General features: G+C 42.0%; 3 protein-coding genes and 1 non-coding gene across 4 annotated transcripts; all 4 read right to left on the bottom strand.

Annotated features, from left to right (window-relative positions):
* Window positions 1–254: 254 nt before the first annotated feature.
* On the bottom strand, window positions 255–4,541 carry rgs9bp (regulator of G protein signaling 9 binding protein). Its single transcript, XM_076761008.1, has 3 exons — window positions 4,079–4,541; window positions 2,261–2,567; window positions 255–1,249 (listed from the first exon to the last, which is right to left on the bottom strand). The coding sequence occupies exons 1-3, from the start codon at window positions 4,172–4,174 to the stop codon at window positions 873–875; spliced, it is 780 nt and encodes a 259-aa protein (XP_076617123.1). The 5' UTR covers window positions 4,175–4,541; the 3' UTR covers window positions 255–872.
* A 716-nt stretch (window positions 4,542–5,257) lies between these two features.
* LOC143314478 (kinesin-like protein KIF20A) lies at window positions 5,258–10,678 on the bottom strand. Its single transcript, XM_076721511.1, has 18 exons — window positions 10,574–10,678; window positions 10,271–10,366; window positions 9,975–10,094; window positions 9,747–9,885; window positions 9,483–9,667; window positions 9,281–9,374; window positions 9,002–9,172; window positions 8,795–8,906; window positions 8,655–8,717; window positions 7,799–7,945; window positions 7,518–7,683; window positions 7,261–7,440; window positions 6,759–6,898; window positions 6,389–6,554; window positions 6,129–6,252; window positions 5,865–5,935; window positions 5,655–5,774; window positions 5,258–5,473 (listed from the first exon to the last, which is right to left on the bottom strand). The coding sequence occupies exons 1-18, from the start codon at window positions 10,676–10,678 to the stop codon at window positions 5,258–5,260; spliced, it is 2,415 nt and encodes an 804-aa protein (XP_076577626.1).
* A 1,427-nt stretch (window positions 10,679–12,105) lies between these two features.
* Window positions 12,106–14,537, bottom strand: rps20 (ribosomal protein S20). Its single transcript, XM_076761506.1, has 4 exons — window positions 14,397–14,537; window positions 13,231–13,330; window positions 12,967–13,040; window positions 12,106–12,330 (listed from the first exon to the last, which is right to left on the bottom strand). Exons 1-4 carry the CDS (start codon window positions 14,397–14,399, stop codon window positions 12,148–12,150), a joined length of 360 nt encoding a protein of 119 aa, XP_076617621.1. The 5' UTR covers window positions 14,400–14,537; the 3' UTR covers window positions 12,106–12,147.
* Window positions 13,120–13,187, bottom strand: LOC143314570 (small nucleolar RNA U54). Its single transcript, XR_013075808.1, has one exon. It is a non-coding gene; the product is annotated as a small nucleolar RNA U54 (small nucleolar RNA).
* Window positions 14,538–15,911: the final 1,374 nt, after the last annotated feature.

Raw genomic sequence — 15,911 nt, 5'->3', positions numbered from 1 at the left:
TTTATGAGCCACAGAGACCACCTGCTCAGCATGCATTTAACCTTCTCATTGCCTGCACTAGTGGCTACTTTTAAGACATAAAAAGGTTTGAACCACATATATCTCAAAAGCCATTACTGTACTGACCTGTTTAAAGGTAAAAAAACAACAACAGTCGATTAAGTACATTTATACCTGTTGCTTTGCATGGAACAATTAAGTGCTTTACCAAGGTGCTAACAAATAAAAATGAATGGAAATCACACAGTGTCATATCAAAGTCAACACTTTTATAATGCTATACATTGTGTCAGTTATCTACAGCAAAGATTGGTGTATATACAAAATATTTTTAAGTCTGACTTTTTTTTAAAAAAAGGAAGTGAATATTTTGCCTCTTACATTGTATGAGCTACAAAGCATCGGCACCTACGCTGTGTGTTCTCAATGGCAACAAGGAATAAAATGTGAAAGGACTTTTTAAATGTATCTCAAACTAGTGAGGAGAATGTACTGTGCAGAACAAAGGGGAAATATAAGCTTTATCTCCCTATAGTTAATTAAAATCTACTGCCTGTGCTGTATTGTAAGAATTTCATTTCAGTTCTAACCTGTAACTGCGTGTTTTTACTGTCACTTTGTTCAACAAAGGTAGTTCAGAGTATATGGCAGCTTTGGATTCACTGCTATAAATGGCAAACTGGTTTGCATGCAGATTTATTATCAGACAAATGATCACATGCACTTGTAGATCATTTCGCTGCTATTACAAAATGTACCCTTTGTGAGAAAGAGTATGTAAAGAGTAAACTACTGTACTTGCAGTAGTTTTTTTTGTTTGTTCATTGCTGAGGTTGCACAGGATAAAACAGTGGAGTGCATTAAGGTTTTGCTCATGGGAAAAGGGCAATAGAAACAGATAAAGTGGCTGCCACCAAAACAACAGTAAACAGCAATAAGAGCACAAAGACTTGACTGCGCTGGCACAGAGGCCGCTGTCCAGGCTGCTCCTCATCAACAGACAGCAGAGCCAGGGAGGCGCTGTCGGCGCTGCTGAGCGGCTCTGCATACTGTGGCCCGTGGGGCTCCACCATCCATCGCAACACGTTGACTTTCATCTCCATGTCATCGATCATGTGGTCAATTTGGCTGATCTCCTGCTCCATGGTGCTGCGCTCCTGGCTCTCTAGACCAGCAGGCAGGGTTGGGCTCTGAGCTTGGTTCAGGTCTGGCAGACTGAGAGCTCGAGCTGCTACCTCACTGCCTCCCCCTGCATGATTAGAAAGTAAAATTAGATCATGCTGAGAAAACTTTTTACATAGATTTTCATCCATATGCAAAAACTGAGGGAACAAAGATATTTCCTCAATTACATCAGCGGCTCGCAGCAGCATGAATGAACGACTTGACTAAATTTTATGTGCTTATTTTGAGTCAGGTAGAGCAGACTAACATCTTCAACTACACAACCCCTCTGCCCCTGCACTCTCTCCGCTACTAGGGGATGGATATTCAGTCATCCTGACCATTAATCACTGAAGACAGCAAACTTCTCCAGATCAGCCAACCAGGCTGGTAGATATAAATCCAATAGTAAAACTATAATAGCTGTTTTCACAGGACGTTTTTAAAGTAGGTTTCAAAAATTGCTGAATACTGTAACAAATGCACATCTACTGAACTCTGATGATGGTGGAACTAGAAACACCACATGAGATGTGTACAAACAAAGGCGTGATATCGTGCTCCCCCTTGGGCTAATCAGTGGAATTCTTAAGATGCTAGAGAGCAAAAGAGAGGCAGTGTCATCACAATGCACATCCTCCTCTGAACAGAGCCACCGACATCAGCCTTCACTTCAACGACAACAGAGGTCTGATAAAGTGCTGATGCTTTCTGATCATGTAAAGTCACATTTGCGCATTAATCATTGACTCATCAAAGAGTAGTGGGTCTTTTTTGTACTAACATCATTTTATAAAATGGATTTAATCCAGCTCAGTTGTTGTTTATGTAATATTTTTGGTACAAACCTGCTTGGAAGGAAATCATCACATTTTCACATGAATGTCCATTTTGTTACTCTTTATCATTTCAGTGCATGAAGAAAAGACAATCAAAATCCTATTCACACCCAAATAATCTCTGAAAAGACTACAGTGTAATTATTTAGCAATTTAGCATTATTTTAACATCTTTATTCTTTGCTGTATGACCTCCTCTTCTTGACTAATCTATCTCCTGAGATACAGTAAGACCTGCAGAGCCATAACATCCGTACCTTGTAGGCCAGTTTGCACCAGTTTATCAGTGTTGGCCAGAGAGAAGATGTCACCCATGTTGAAAACTTTGCACATGTCAACATGGAGGAGCTCTAGGCTGGAGGAGAAGGCCACCCAGAGGAGCTCCATCTCCTTGCGCTGCTCCTGAGGCAGGCTCTTGTCTCTCAGATGGGAGGTCAGATGATGACAGATGGCCACAGCCAGCTTTTGGGCCTTTTCTCGTGTTTGTCGGAGCTCATCTCGCAGCTGTAAGCTGTCTGTGCACCCGCCAACACATGAGGCCAAGTGCCGATAACATGCCACCACCTGAGGAAACACAAGGAAAAGAAATAATGATTGAACTGTGCAAATTAACATGCAAGCCTTAGTTTCCTGAAGAGAACCTGAAGCTCTCTGCTATCCAATACCTCTAGTTGTTTGGAGTGAATTTGGACCTGATGTGTTTCAATGTTCTCGCTGGATATCTGAGAGAAGTATAAAACTCCTCAAAGGTTGTAACAGCAGCATGCCCCTGCAGTGCACATCACCTGATCAAGTAGGCAGTAGAGCACTAGTCACTGTCACAGTGCACCTAAAAGCCCTCTGACGAGCTGTGCATGGGTGAACACATTAACACGGTAAGTTTGAAAAATGTCTTTAGGCCAATCAAGACAATCAGACTTCATAAAAGGAGGACATAGATGCTTTAGGAGTGGTAAGAAACAGTTATGATAAATATCCAGACTCTGTATCATCTAAAGCCGCCTGAAACAACAGCTGTGAAATGTGTAAAATATAAGAGTTCCAGTTTTATTCATCTAAATCATACAGTAACGTAATGTTTTATAAATAGACATTAGCTTAGCCCCGAAGGATTAGCAGGTGTGGTTTCAATGAAAAATATTAGAAATAATCTCATTATCGTTGATCTATTTCTAGATAAGCCAAAACAACCTTGCGCACTGAGAGCGCGGATACATGAGAGGGAACACAACAGTGAGAACTACGAGTGTGCTGTGTACATTTTTTGATTTGTGTACTGTACGCATTAATTGGCATCTATAGTTTTTCAGCTGGTGTTTGCATGTGGTTTAAACCTTTGATATTACTGCTCTCATAGTTTGTATTATTTCATGTACTACTTTAGTTTCCCTTGTGTTACCATATGTGACACTGCTGCTACGATGCTCTGATTTCTCTCTGGAATCAATAAAACAAGTTTCAATCATAATGATAATACGTTACATGACAAACTGTGTCATTCTTACAGTAAATTTGCAGCAAACAGTCATGCAAGTCTGTGTAAGTGCAACCTGAGCAAACATTATTCCATGATATAAATTAACTGCATGAAGTTTACAGCAAAAATATTAAACAACATAACACATGCCAATAACTGAGAAAAAGAAATGTCAGGCATGGTCATGGCATTATCTAAGACAGAGACTAGAATGGCCACAGAGATGCAGTGGACCAAGAAATAATTTTTAGTGAGAGTGCTTTTTTGGCCACAGGGGGAAAAAAGATGCTTGGATGTCTTGTGTATGTTTAGTCTGAAAAACATTTAAAAAAAGAAGTGAAAATGGCATCATTGCTGATGCAAAACATGCTATATTTAACTTTTTATGACACATTTTTTCCACTCTTCTGCAATATTGAACTGCCATTTAAAAACAATTCTATAAATCGCATATATTAGCATAGAAAATCCAGTAAAAATACAATCATAGGTGTTTTCTGACATTAACTGTAGCAATACAGCAGATTTATACCACAGACTTCTTTGTCCTTAACATTCATAGTGTAAATAAAAAGTGTTCAAGCTTGGTGCAGCTCACCTTTATTAGTGAATCCACCAGAGTCTTTCCATCAGCCAAAGCCTTGTCTGTGCCCAGTGTGCAATCATCGCCCACTTTGTTATTTACAAGTGGCATGAGGATGACTTGTCCAGAGTCTCAGACTCTGCCACAGCAGGCAAGAATTTGGCCCAGCAGCCCTTCACTTCTCCGGCTGCCCCTGCTCCTCTTCTTCCCCTGGAAGACGCTTCATTCAATGGCTGAGGGTTGAGACGGACTCAGTCGCAAAGCCGCATGATGCATTGCAATATTCCACTCCAGTGACTATTGCAAACACAGGTACAGAAACATGCTTTGGAAGCGGGAAAATGTCCCACGAAGAGCCAGAGGTGGGAAAGTCAACGAGGAAAAAAAAAAGTGATATAAACTGATGTAACTGTTAAGCAAAGTGCTAATCCTGTGATTGACCCCTTTGGACTGACGCAGGCGAAGGCAAACAGCTAATCTTATTAACTACCACTGAGACCAGAGCAGCTGCCTGTCTCCACCTCAATGGTCCTTTCACTGAGAGGAGGCTGCGTTGTTACCTCACGCACATCACACTCACTCAAATGGACAGGACAACATGCAACATCATAACTATTCTATTATCGAGGTGGATGTAGTCTGATGTTTCTTATATTGCTCTGGTTAAGAATTAAGAGAGAGTAAAGACATAATAAGAAATTTTAATCGTAAATAGCGCTGCACTTAAGGGAAGAGAAAGTTGCACTTGGTTTCTTTGTCCTATCAGGGTCTTTTGTGGGTTGCTTTCCCTCAGGCTCTCAATAATGGATGGCCTCATTTGACCGGGTTGATTTAAGGGTCAGTGTGTGTGCGCATGAATTCACTAGCGTGACATGTCTATAGGTGTGTATGTATGCATGTATAACAAGGTTTCAATGTGTGAAAAAGCACACCACAAGAAAAGAAACCATATACGTGTGTGCTGCGGCCATGAAATGACGTCACACCAGTGATGCTAAGAACCGAAAAAATTTGAGGAGTTGATATCGGCTTAGTTTGAGCAATTTAATTTTATTTAAAACAAACACATTTAAAAAATACATACAGCATAGAATAGTCACTTTTTCAGGGTTAGGGTACCATAAAACTGTCCACAGAGGGTTTTTAAAACACCAAAAGGAGCCTCTCTCTCCTTTCGTCCGGCTGCTGGGCTTGTCAGTGGTGTGGAGTCCTGACCGTCTTCCTGAACGTTCGGCCGGTCGTACCCTTCCGTGGAGAAGTCACTGCCTCCTTGATGTTGGCAAGCAGGCCTCGCTTGATTTTGGGCTGCACAGGGGACTTCTGGGAGAGCTTGTGAAGCTCTGCCTTGAGTGAGGCAATCTCCTTGTCCTTTGCAATGTTCTGCTTCAGCATGTCTTCCATAGATTTGCTCTGAGTGACAAAAAAAAAAGAAGAAACATTCAACCCACATATAACAATAATGTCCATCCTGATGAAGTCATGTTTGGATTCTGTCAAACAGCCAAAGTTCTATTATGAAAATGATTTGAATTCATTTTTGGATGTTATTTATGTGCTGCCACTTTTTATTCTCCTTTAAAAATCCCCTCACCTGATCGTCCTCCTTCCTCTGCAGAGCCTCCAGATCAGCTGATTTCTCCAGGAAGGCATCTCTGACCTTCTGCAGTGTTTCACTGAGCTCCATCAGCCTCTTCTCTAAGGACAAAATCAACTGAACCAAACATTAAACGGAAAACTGAGCAGGCGATCACATGACCAGACTGAGCCAACGTCTCATTCATTTGAAGCTTGTCCTGGTTACCTGTTGTTTGTCCTCACACATCCTCTCTATGGCACATTTTTCTGTGTAAAGCCTTTTGCACCGATCTTCCACTGAGGGGAACAAAATGAATGAGGGAAGTTTATGCCCTTACAACAAAAGTCGTTGGGAATGAGCTCAGTGAAACACAACATTCAAATTCATATCATTACAGATCTGAAACAAAGTTGTCTAAATTCATCCCAGGGAGCGTTTCCTGAACGAGGAAGACGCTGCACTGTGTCCATGAAGAGACATTATGCTCACCTGCTGCTTCTGTCGCTTTTGCTGGCTGAGTCTGGCACGACTGGTCCACTGTTGGAGCGACACTCACTCCTCCTCTGACGCTCAGCATTAAGGTCTCCAACTCTGACACTTTCAGTTTGAGGGCCTGCACAGTCAGTAAGATATTTGAAGTTTGAGCCCAACAATCTGAGGTTTGGGACTGGTTGGTTTGGTGGCATAAACATGTGACAATACCTGATTACTATTAAGATAAATTGACTATTTGCAATTTAACGACACACCTCCACTTTCTCCTGTTCAGCCATGAATTCATCCAGCGGGACATAGTCATCTTCCAGATTGTTCAGAGCAGTCTGGTAGGCATGCTCCTTGATAGCATCCTTGTACATCTCAAAAGTGTTCTCCAGCTTTTCTTGGTAGCTCTCCTTCAGCTCCTCTATCTGTCGACTGAACGATTAAAGCAAACCTTCCTCAACAAGTTTGGCCTCGTTTTGACGTTAAAGTTTTTCTTTGAAAGATTGTTGCTGAAGTGACCGCTGACCATGAAAGGTTTGTGCATTCACTGCCAATTAACCAAACAAATTCAGATCACAAAAATACCACAGTTTTGCATCACAAGCCTTCTCTTGCAAATAATAAAAAGGAACCTGCCTGCGCAGTTCTTCACTCTCCATGAGCTGTTGTAACATTGCATCTCCCATTTCTTTGCGAATCTCCATTTCCTGAACCAGGTTTCTTCTTCGCTCCGCCAGGAGTTTTGTTCGCAGGCTCTCAATCATATTCAAAACCTCCTAGAAGAGTTGAAATGAACATTTGCTGATGATAACTTTGAGCTGCACAGTATCTCTGGTAATGAGTGATGGTTACTGTTTCAATTCCCCAACAAGTCAAAAACACCACCCTAGACACTATTCTATGGCCACACTCCATCTGTGAGCTACATGCTAACATCAGCATGCTCCCAGTGACAGTGCTAATGCGGCGATGTTTAGAAGGCACATTCACCATCTTAGTTTAGCTTGTTAGAGAGCTAATGTTTGTCAATCAGCCCTAAACATGAAGTAAAACTGATGCAGATGGGATGTGAGTTTTGCTGCATCTCTGACACATTTATGGAACAATGTTTGAATGTGACGCTGTGTGGCAGTTGTACACTCTGCGGCAGCAAAGACATGTCAGCCTCGTCTTCCTCGTCAAGCAGCTCCTCCTCCGACAGGTAGCTCTCCAGGGCCTGGCTGTCAATCAGCCCATTCCTCACGAGAGGCTTGCCATCACGGCTGACCAGACAAGGAGCCAGAGATTCCAGAGGCTTGTCTGGGATCACCTGCACCACCTACAGACAGCACAGGTGAGATGATGATCCTGCTCACTGTGCTGCTTCCCCTCACACCATTGTGTTCTCTGACTCACCTGTTTGGCGACAGCAGAGAATTTCATAACATGGAGGGTCTCGTCATAGGTGGACGCGCACTGGTTAATGTTGACGATCATGGACGCTTTTCCTTTGCCGCAGAAAAAAGCCTGGAAGAGCTTGGTGAGCTTACTCTCTCTGAAAGGGATGTAGCTGTTCTTCATTCTGATGGATAACACAGAGGATCGGGTCAAGGGACACCTCAAAGCATCAGCATCTTCAGACAAACATACACTTGCAGCAGGTGACAAACATTTGACATGCTTATAGCCAAGTGTACCGGTCAGTCTGATTGTTGCGAAGGGCGGTGATGCACTTCCCCAGAATGAGCAGGGAGTTGTTAATGTTCCCTGCCTCCTTCAGCCTCTCCCCGAACGTCTTGGTTTTGTTGCATCTTTCCGAGCCGGCCAGGTCACACAGAGAAAACCTGAGAAATGCAAAAGGTTATCTTCTGAGTTGGTGCTCCTTTTGTGCTGCTGCAGCCTTCAGAAATCAAGTAGAAACAACTTCAAAATTTGGTCCAATGACCCCTGAGCAGCAAGGCTCTGAATCTTTCAAATAGGTCTCTTTATTTGCTAGATGTGTTTGACAGTCTTAACTGTTTGAGTTGCCAGCTTTCTTGTTCAGTTGGTCATTAATGTAAGCTGTTTGAGCTGTTTTTTGTGAGAGAAGGGTGCTCTATAAAATAATATTATTACGATTGCATTATCCTCCATATTGGCAGCCAACCTTGCAACATTCCCTGTTCTATTTTCTATATTTTTCCTAGAAACATGCTTCAATTGCCACCACATTTCATACAGAATATTTTAAGTGCATGGAATATTATATATATACACAATAATTTTGGACAGCTGACCACCTGCTCAGACTCCCATATAACTGGACCAACCACTTTAGATAAATGTGATCAGTGTGCTAGGATCACATTTTACTGCATAATGTGAAGTGATCTGCTTAATGCATCCAAAAATGTTAAAGAAGTGGAACATCAGAGGTGGCATCTTTGAACTGCTGCCAGAAAAACACTGAAAAATAAAATGTGTGTGAGCCTAGAGCCCACCTCATTGCTCAAACACTCGACAAACATGTATGGCATGATGTGAATATCCCTGATGTTGCTGAGAGATACTTACTCTGAGAGCCTTTTCACCGTGCTGCCATCGATCGTCAGTAACTTCATGGTAAATATGCTGTGGCTGTGAGGAAGGCTGGTGTGAGTCTCGAGCACAGAAAATGACATCAGGTAAAGATGTGATGAAATGAACAGGTTTGCCTTCTGCTGGACGACTGGTTCATCTTCGTGGCTGCAGCGCTTCTGTTTCTGTTTCCGAACTGCAGCAGCTTGCAGGCTTCGCCCAGGGTCTGGATGTTGATCCACCTGAGATCTGAAATCAATCAAATCACATACATTGTGATTCAATTTTAAGCCGTGAGCAACATAAAGAAGACTGCTGGAATGATTGTACAAACTAAAGGACACCTTTAACGTAAGCGTTTCCAGCACCGTTGTCACACACTCTGAGAGCAGCACGCTTCTTGGACTTTGAGCACAGGGAAGGTTGAAGCAGATCGTACACGCACTCATTGTAGATTTCAAAGAACGCCACCCATAAGGCAAACTGGCTGCTGTCTGCGGGGCTGCTCGCCAACACTAAAGGAGAAGAATATAGAGAGAACAACAAAGGCCAGCAAGTGAAATAATGCTGTTTTGAAAATGCAAGACAATCTATGCTCAGTGTGTGGACGTGGTGAGGGCTACCTGTTTGGTCTTGGGACAGAGAGGAGGATGAGAGAGCGGTGATGGAGCAGGAGGGGGACTGCACACCACCGCTGGCTCTGGGAGGATCACACTCCTGGAGCAAACAGATATGCATGTCATGGCTTTATCTGCAGGCAGCATTATGGCTGCAGTGTCTCATTCCAGCAATTCAAGATTCTAGTTTGACATAAAAGTCTCTCACTTCTTTGACTGAGGCAAAAATGGCAGCTTTAGCACTTCTCTCCTGCTTGACTTGGTCAGGATCCAGATATTGTGCATCGTTCCTGAGGTAGGGCTTCAGGTCCATCCCCTCGTACTGATGGCCTCCAATGTGGTGAAAGGTGGCGTGCAGCACTCGAGGGAGTATTCCCGGCTCTTTTGGAGATCCTGAAAACATTTCATAGCACGCTCAGACTGGCAGAGAACTTCACTGGACTAATTCTCATTAGAGCGTCCTCATCTTCACCTTGGATCGTGTAGGTCTTGCCAGCATTGGTTACACCATAGCTGAATATCAGTGCATTCTTCCCTTCCAAGAAATCAGACATCTGGCTTTTGACGGTATCCTCAAACAGCTCAGACTGTGTCATCTCTGGTCCAAAAATCTAAAAGAAAAAAAAAAAAATGCATGTGCTTGTCTAACACGTGTTGAGGCAGCTGGGCAAACAGTACAACACGTTCAAATGCTGCAGACCTTTGAGAAGGTGAATTTGTGGAGGGACTTGCCGATGCCTTTCTCACTGCTCTTCATGGTGGCAGAACCCTTCGGTGCATTCAGTGTCACCGTTTGGCTGTTTTCAATCACGACACAATCCTGAGGGGTGGAACAGAGGCAGAGACGGCAGCAATTTCAACCAAGCCATGCAATGTAATGCAAATAAGCTGCAACACTTACAGAAATAAAGTGGCTACAGAGGAATATTCATCTTCTTTGCAGGTCAACATGCTGTGTGTATCCTTGTGGATTTCATATCCGGTGCTGTACCGTACCTGATCCTCGCTGTCAGAAAGCTCCTCTTGAGAGAAGGGCCGGACTCTGAGGTAAACTCTCATGGTCTGCTGCTCCGCACCGCCTGCCTGCTCATTCTACAAACAAAGACCACAACAACCAGACCACACACTAAACCTCAGCACAGAGGAGCTGAGGGTTAGGGTTTGTTTCTGTGCTTTCGAACAGATAATGGCACAGCTGAGGAAATCTGAACAGGCACAGACATTCTTGGTCAGTGTTACTAGAAAACAGTGAATCTGAACTGTATTACTCTGATGAAAACAAAAAGGGAAACCCATCACCTGCTGGGATGAAGCTCTGACAGGAGAAACATTGCAAGTTAACTCCATGTCAACAGACTGCACGTCGTCGCTTTCTTCATTGGTCAAGTCAATAACTGTACTCATGTTGAGGCAAGGTATCTCCAAAACATCTATCAGTTCACACGTGAATTCACTATACGCGCTGAACAGAGCTGCGATCAATTCTCTGCACAAATCAGAACTTAGAGAAGATGAAATATTGGCCTTCAGGATGACTTATTCCAGCTGCATGCAGACCTGCTGATGTTCTGCCACTGAAAATCAAGGGGGAGCTCGTAATCACTTCTAATTGAAAGCAGGTGTGAAGTCAAACAAATCACTCAGACCAACCAGCTTAGAGAACTCTGCTGGAGCTGCACACTGATACATCAAATCACCACTCCAGAGGATACATTGTAAATAAAAAGATGAAAGACAGTAGAGTTAGGGACCAGGGACCGGGGTCAAACATTGTCTCAAAGAGGAGTCTGGACTCCCTGAAGTATCTAATGTCCCACTGGCTTAAATCTGACATTTTGTGAAGATGGGGCATAATTCAATTTACTCTTAGAAATAAAAATTTAATTCACAAACAATAAAAAAACCTTGTGTAATTCAATATAGTTTGGCTGCTACAGCCTCACTAGTCCCATATATGACCAGCGGCTTAGTGTTACATGTTGTTTTGGTTTCACTATTGTCCTGAAATTGTCACTTATGGCCACTGTGGTCTCTAAAGTTACATATTTTCTTGAAGTTCATTCAGAAATGGAGCCTTTTCATCTTGGGTTAAAGCAGAGTTTGTTTTCTGTGGTTTTCGGGCGCATTCCAGCTATTTCATGACATCCGTCCAGATTTAAATTTGTCCTCAGGAGAGAAAAAAATGGCTTTGCATAAAAGAAAAAATCAAAACGGTGGAAAACCATTGAGGCTCAGAGGAGAGCTAATGTAAGCAGAGGACTTCAAGTGCATTTAAAAAGCAGTTCATCTTTTGTAATGTCAGTCTGATCACTCTTGTTGTAATTGAGACAACACATAACAATTGTGGTTACCTCACATCCACGCTAAGAACAGCACTGTGCATTGAACTTTACGCAAGATTTTATCTCATAAATGAAAAATCACTCACATTTGATTCATAGTTTCTCCCCCTCATCTCAAATGCTTATGAGTCTTATGTCCAGGAGACATTTTCAATCCCTGGGTGGACTGTAATGACTCATTAAATGTTGAGCAGTTATTTAGTTTTAGTAGTTCAGTTTAGAACTGATTAGCAATTAGTCGGGTTTAGATGAGTGAGTGCTCCAGTTATCATCATGAACTGCATTTCGAAAGTGAGAAATTATTGTAGATCACTCGTCCATCAGCCTCTTCATCACATGAAGGACATCTGCTGTACATAAACTATGCAGTGTTCACTCAACTCCCTACAGAGACAATGCAATTTCACAAATGAATATAATTTCCAGACCCCTGTCCTACACACACACAGAAGTTTTTTATAGTGGAAAAACCCAGCCAACAACACCACATCAGTTTCCTTATTCACTTCTTTATTGAATCATCTGCATCATTTACGCATCAGCGATGGTAACTTCAACCTCAACACCGGGTTCGATGCTGATGGAGGTGATCTGCTTGACGATCTCAGATGGGCTGTGCAGATCAATCAGGCGCTTGTGGATCCTCATCTGGAAGCGATCCCAGGTTTTGGATCCTTCACCACAGGGAGTTTTTCTGGTGGTGATACGCAGAGTCTGGAGGGGGCAAAGAAATCAGACTTTAGCTTGATCACATTCACACGGCATTTGTGTTCTCTTGCAGTAAATAAGTCCTAGGTAGAGGTACGGTCACATTAGATCTCCAGTATACAAATCAGTGTGACGACCTTTAGAGCCACTGTCATTTAAAAATAATTTAAAAGCATGTTCTGGGTTGCCAGAATTTTGTTAAAACCAATCAGAATTGCTGATGGAAGTTTAACCACCTTATGAATAGTTCAACCTCTGGCAAGATATTCTTTATACATCAAGCACCTTCTCAGAACGTGACATACTAGCATACAGCCTGTTAGCTACATGACATTTGTTCTTAAGGGATGGGAGAGGAAAGCAGGAGGGAACGGTACAATAAACAAAATAAGGAGAGGCTTTTGTGAGGAAACACTAAGAAAACAGCAGACAAACTTTAGATGTTTCATGTGTGTCAGTGTTAGAAACAGCAACATTTTGTCCTTAAGCGTGCTCGTTTTTACACCGAACTCAACATGAGTGTCTGTTCATGTCCTCAGAAAAACACATGGCAGTACCGTTGTACATACCAACAGTAAACCCACATGCCTTATACACATTCAGTAAAAAGAACATTTCTGTGCAGCCCGTGTGCTTCAGTACCTTGGTTGGCATGCGGACAGGTCCCTTCACCTTCAGGTTCTTCTCCTTAGCCCCACGGATCAAGTCTGCACAGACTGGGGATTGTAAAAAAAAAAAAAAAAAAAGGTTTAAAAACACAAACAACCAGGAATCACTTGATGCCACTTTTAAAAGCCATGGCTCAGAATAGCGTATTACAGTCGTCAAGGTTGATCGGGTAGGAATTTTATCCTCATAGCTCAGGTCTGTGGTCCACTCATCATCAGCTGTGTTCAGCTTACTTACCCTTCTCCAGAGATTTGACGTTGCGGCTGGTGAGGGTGATGCGGATGCGGTGAATGGCGACCTCGGTCTCAACAGGTGCCTTACCAGTGTCCTTGAAAGCCTGCACATGTGGAAAACCACTTATCAAAACACTGGACCGATCACTGATATTACACTCACAGGATATTAGGTGACATGGGGCTGCAAGATGATTTGGAAGAACAAGGCTTTGATGGGCCCAGTAGTGTTTTCTCCTGTATTACACAATCAGCTGCAGCAGTGTATTTTAACAATTAAGAGAAAACTGAACAGTCACTTTAAAAAATGATGCAAAGTTTTATTGACATTATGGAAATTTATGATATCCATTACTGTTGAACATTTATATTTGAAAATTCAGGACAGCAAATTAATTCCCTGTAGTAATTTCTGACCTAATACAGAGGAGATTTACGTGGAGCACATACACGCAGCACCAGCTTACAAACACATGGGGCGCCTGACATTTTATTTAACGATGCTAAACCAAAGAGAAAACGTGTTTGCGCACCTAAAATTGTCAAGGTTTAACCGAGGATATATTTCGACGTAAATTTCTCCGCTTGACTCGTCAAAGTAGCCGTGAAAACGGCACATGAGTCGGTTAACGTCAGCTAATGTTTGTCACCTGTCTATTGTCCCCATGCTCGTACTAAAAACATGCAGAGTTAAGTTACTGTCTGAGCCTGTAAGCAAACTTATCCCGTGCAACATGCGACCAACTCTAGTCTGTAAACTGTCACGAACACTTTCACAATAAACTCACTTTTCTGCGGGACACGACCATAGGAGCGAGAGACTAGCGTTAGCTAAATGTTACAGCTCCACGTTAAACTTACAGCATATGCAGCTGGTGTAACTTCACTTCAAAGTATGCCGGATTCTTAATTATTATTATTATTTTTTTTATAAATTGGAAAATATCGCTTCCCCTCTGATAGGGTTAACACTTTGTCAATACGCAGTTTATTAAAGAGTTCTGTTTGTGAATGATTTCTGGCGGGACGTCTTACTTCAAGGGATACTAGCTGTCGGCGTTAGCCAGCAGACTCCGTGCTCGATGTTCAAGTTAAGCTTTATAAGTACAAAATTATTGGAACGTATGCATCGTAGCAAAAGACAAAGAGTTGTATTAAAACACCACATACCATTGTGAATGCTCCTGACCGACTTATTCGGGGGAAAAAAAATCAAGCGAACAGCGGTGAGCCAGGAACGTGTGCCACCAACGTGGTTAGCTCTTCACAAAAAGGGCGAGGAAAGGCCCTTTTCCTGGTTATGTACTGTTCATCCGGGTTTCTGTCACTTCTTCTTTAGTGTTTTCGACTAATACATAATCAACAGCGGCACCTAGTGGTTCTGCTTGACTATTGGAGCTAATGCAGCGTTGTAGTTTCTAACTGTGTCCACTGGAGGGCAGTACGCACTAAACTCTTCAGAACTGTCTGCACTGTGTATAACATACAGACACAATTAACTGTCAACTTCTAAATAACTATCAATAAATAGGTGCTAAATGACTAATATCAACATAAATTCATATATGAATACCCAAAATTAATCATATAGCCACTAAAATATAGTGGAGCTGGAGATTCTCACTCTGACCATTAATTCTTATGACAATTGTCAACTTCACCAGTGTGAGGACAGATCACAGACCAAGGTCAAATAAAATAAATAAATAAATTCAAAAATGTACATACACAATACTTAGACACCTGACCAAAAAAGGAAAAAAAAACAAAACAAAACAAACAAACAAAAAAATCATATAGACATAGCATTTATTACAGAGATGTATTTAAATTAAGCAAATGAGATGGCATTGTCGCTGTTGTAATTTGGTGATTTTATGTATGACAAATATTAACAAGTCTGATTATTAATACCAGATTTGGCTCATGGATGTATGTAGAGCTGTAGTTCACATTTATGACCACGGGATGGCGGTGAAGTGTAGTGCACGCTCGAAAACTGCCGGCTCCAGCAGTTAGTTGTCAAGGTAGACAGATAATAACCTAATATTACATCCGGAATTGATTTTCAAAATAAGATAAGCATATTAACATCGGCAGTTAACAGGATATTATTAGATTCAAATTTGATCCGTTGTATAAAAATCTACTATAATAACTAACCATGTTAGTACTTCCGGTCAAACATGTTTAATAATGAGCACTATTTCTGATATTATACATCTTATGGTAACTGAGTGCATATTTGTAGAAATACATCCACTCAGTCACTCACTCTGTCCTAGACTCCCCCCTGGACACCATCAAGGAGGTGGGTAAGAGGACAGTGGACAACCCATTCCACCCCCTGCATGGGACAGTAGGGGGCTGAAGCAGCTGCATCTTGCACTGCTGCATCCAGCGTGCAAGAAAGAAGCTACTGCAGGTCCTTCATCCCAACAGCTGTCAGACTGTTTAAAGCCTGCATCATGTAATGTAGCTCTGTGTTGAAGCTGTCTTTCTCAATTCTACATCATACACCCACTTTATTTTGCACTACTATTAGCGATGCTAATATATAGTCACTTTATCCATTTCATCCAGTATCATTTCCAAGCTGTATATTTCTCTCAACTGTTCAATAACGCTATTTATTATCCATATTGGCAACAGTATTTTATAAACTGTATATATAGTACATATACA

Source organism: Chaetodon auriga, chromosome 21 (assembly GCF_051107435.1).
Source record: "Chaetodon auriga isolate fChaAug3 chromosome 21, fChaAug3.hap1, whole genome shotgun sequence".
NCBI lineage: Eukaryota > Metazoa > Chordata > Actinopteri > Chaetodontiformes > Chaetodontidae > Chaetodon > Chaetodon auriga.
The sequence above is the reverse complement of the archived record's forward strand: the minus strand, read 5'-3'. Positions and strand labels throughout refer to the sequence as shown.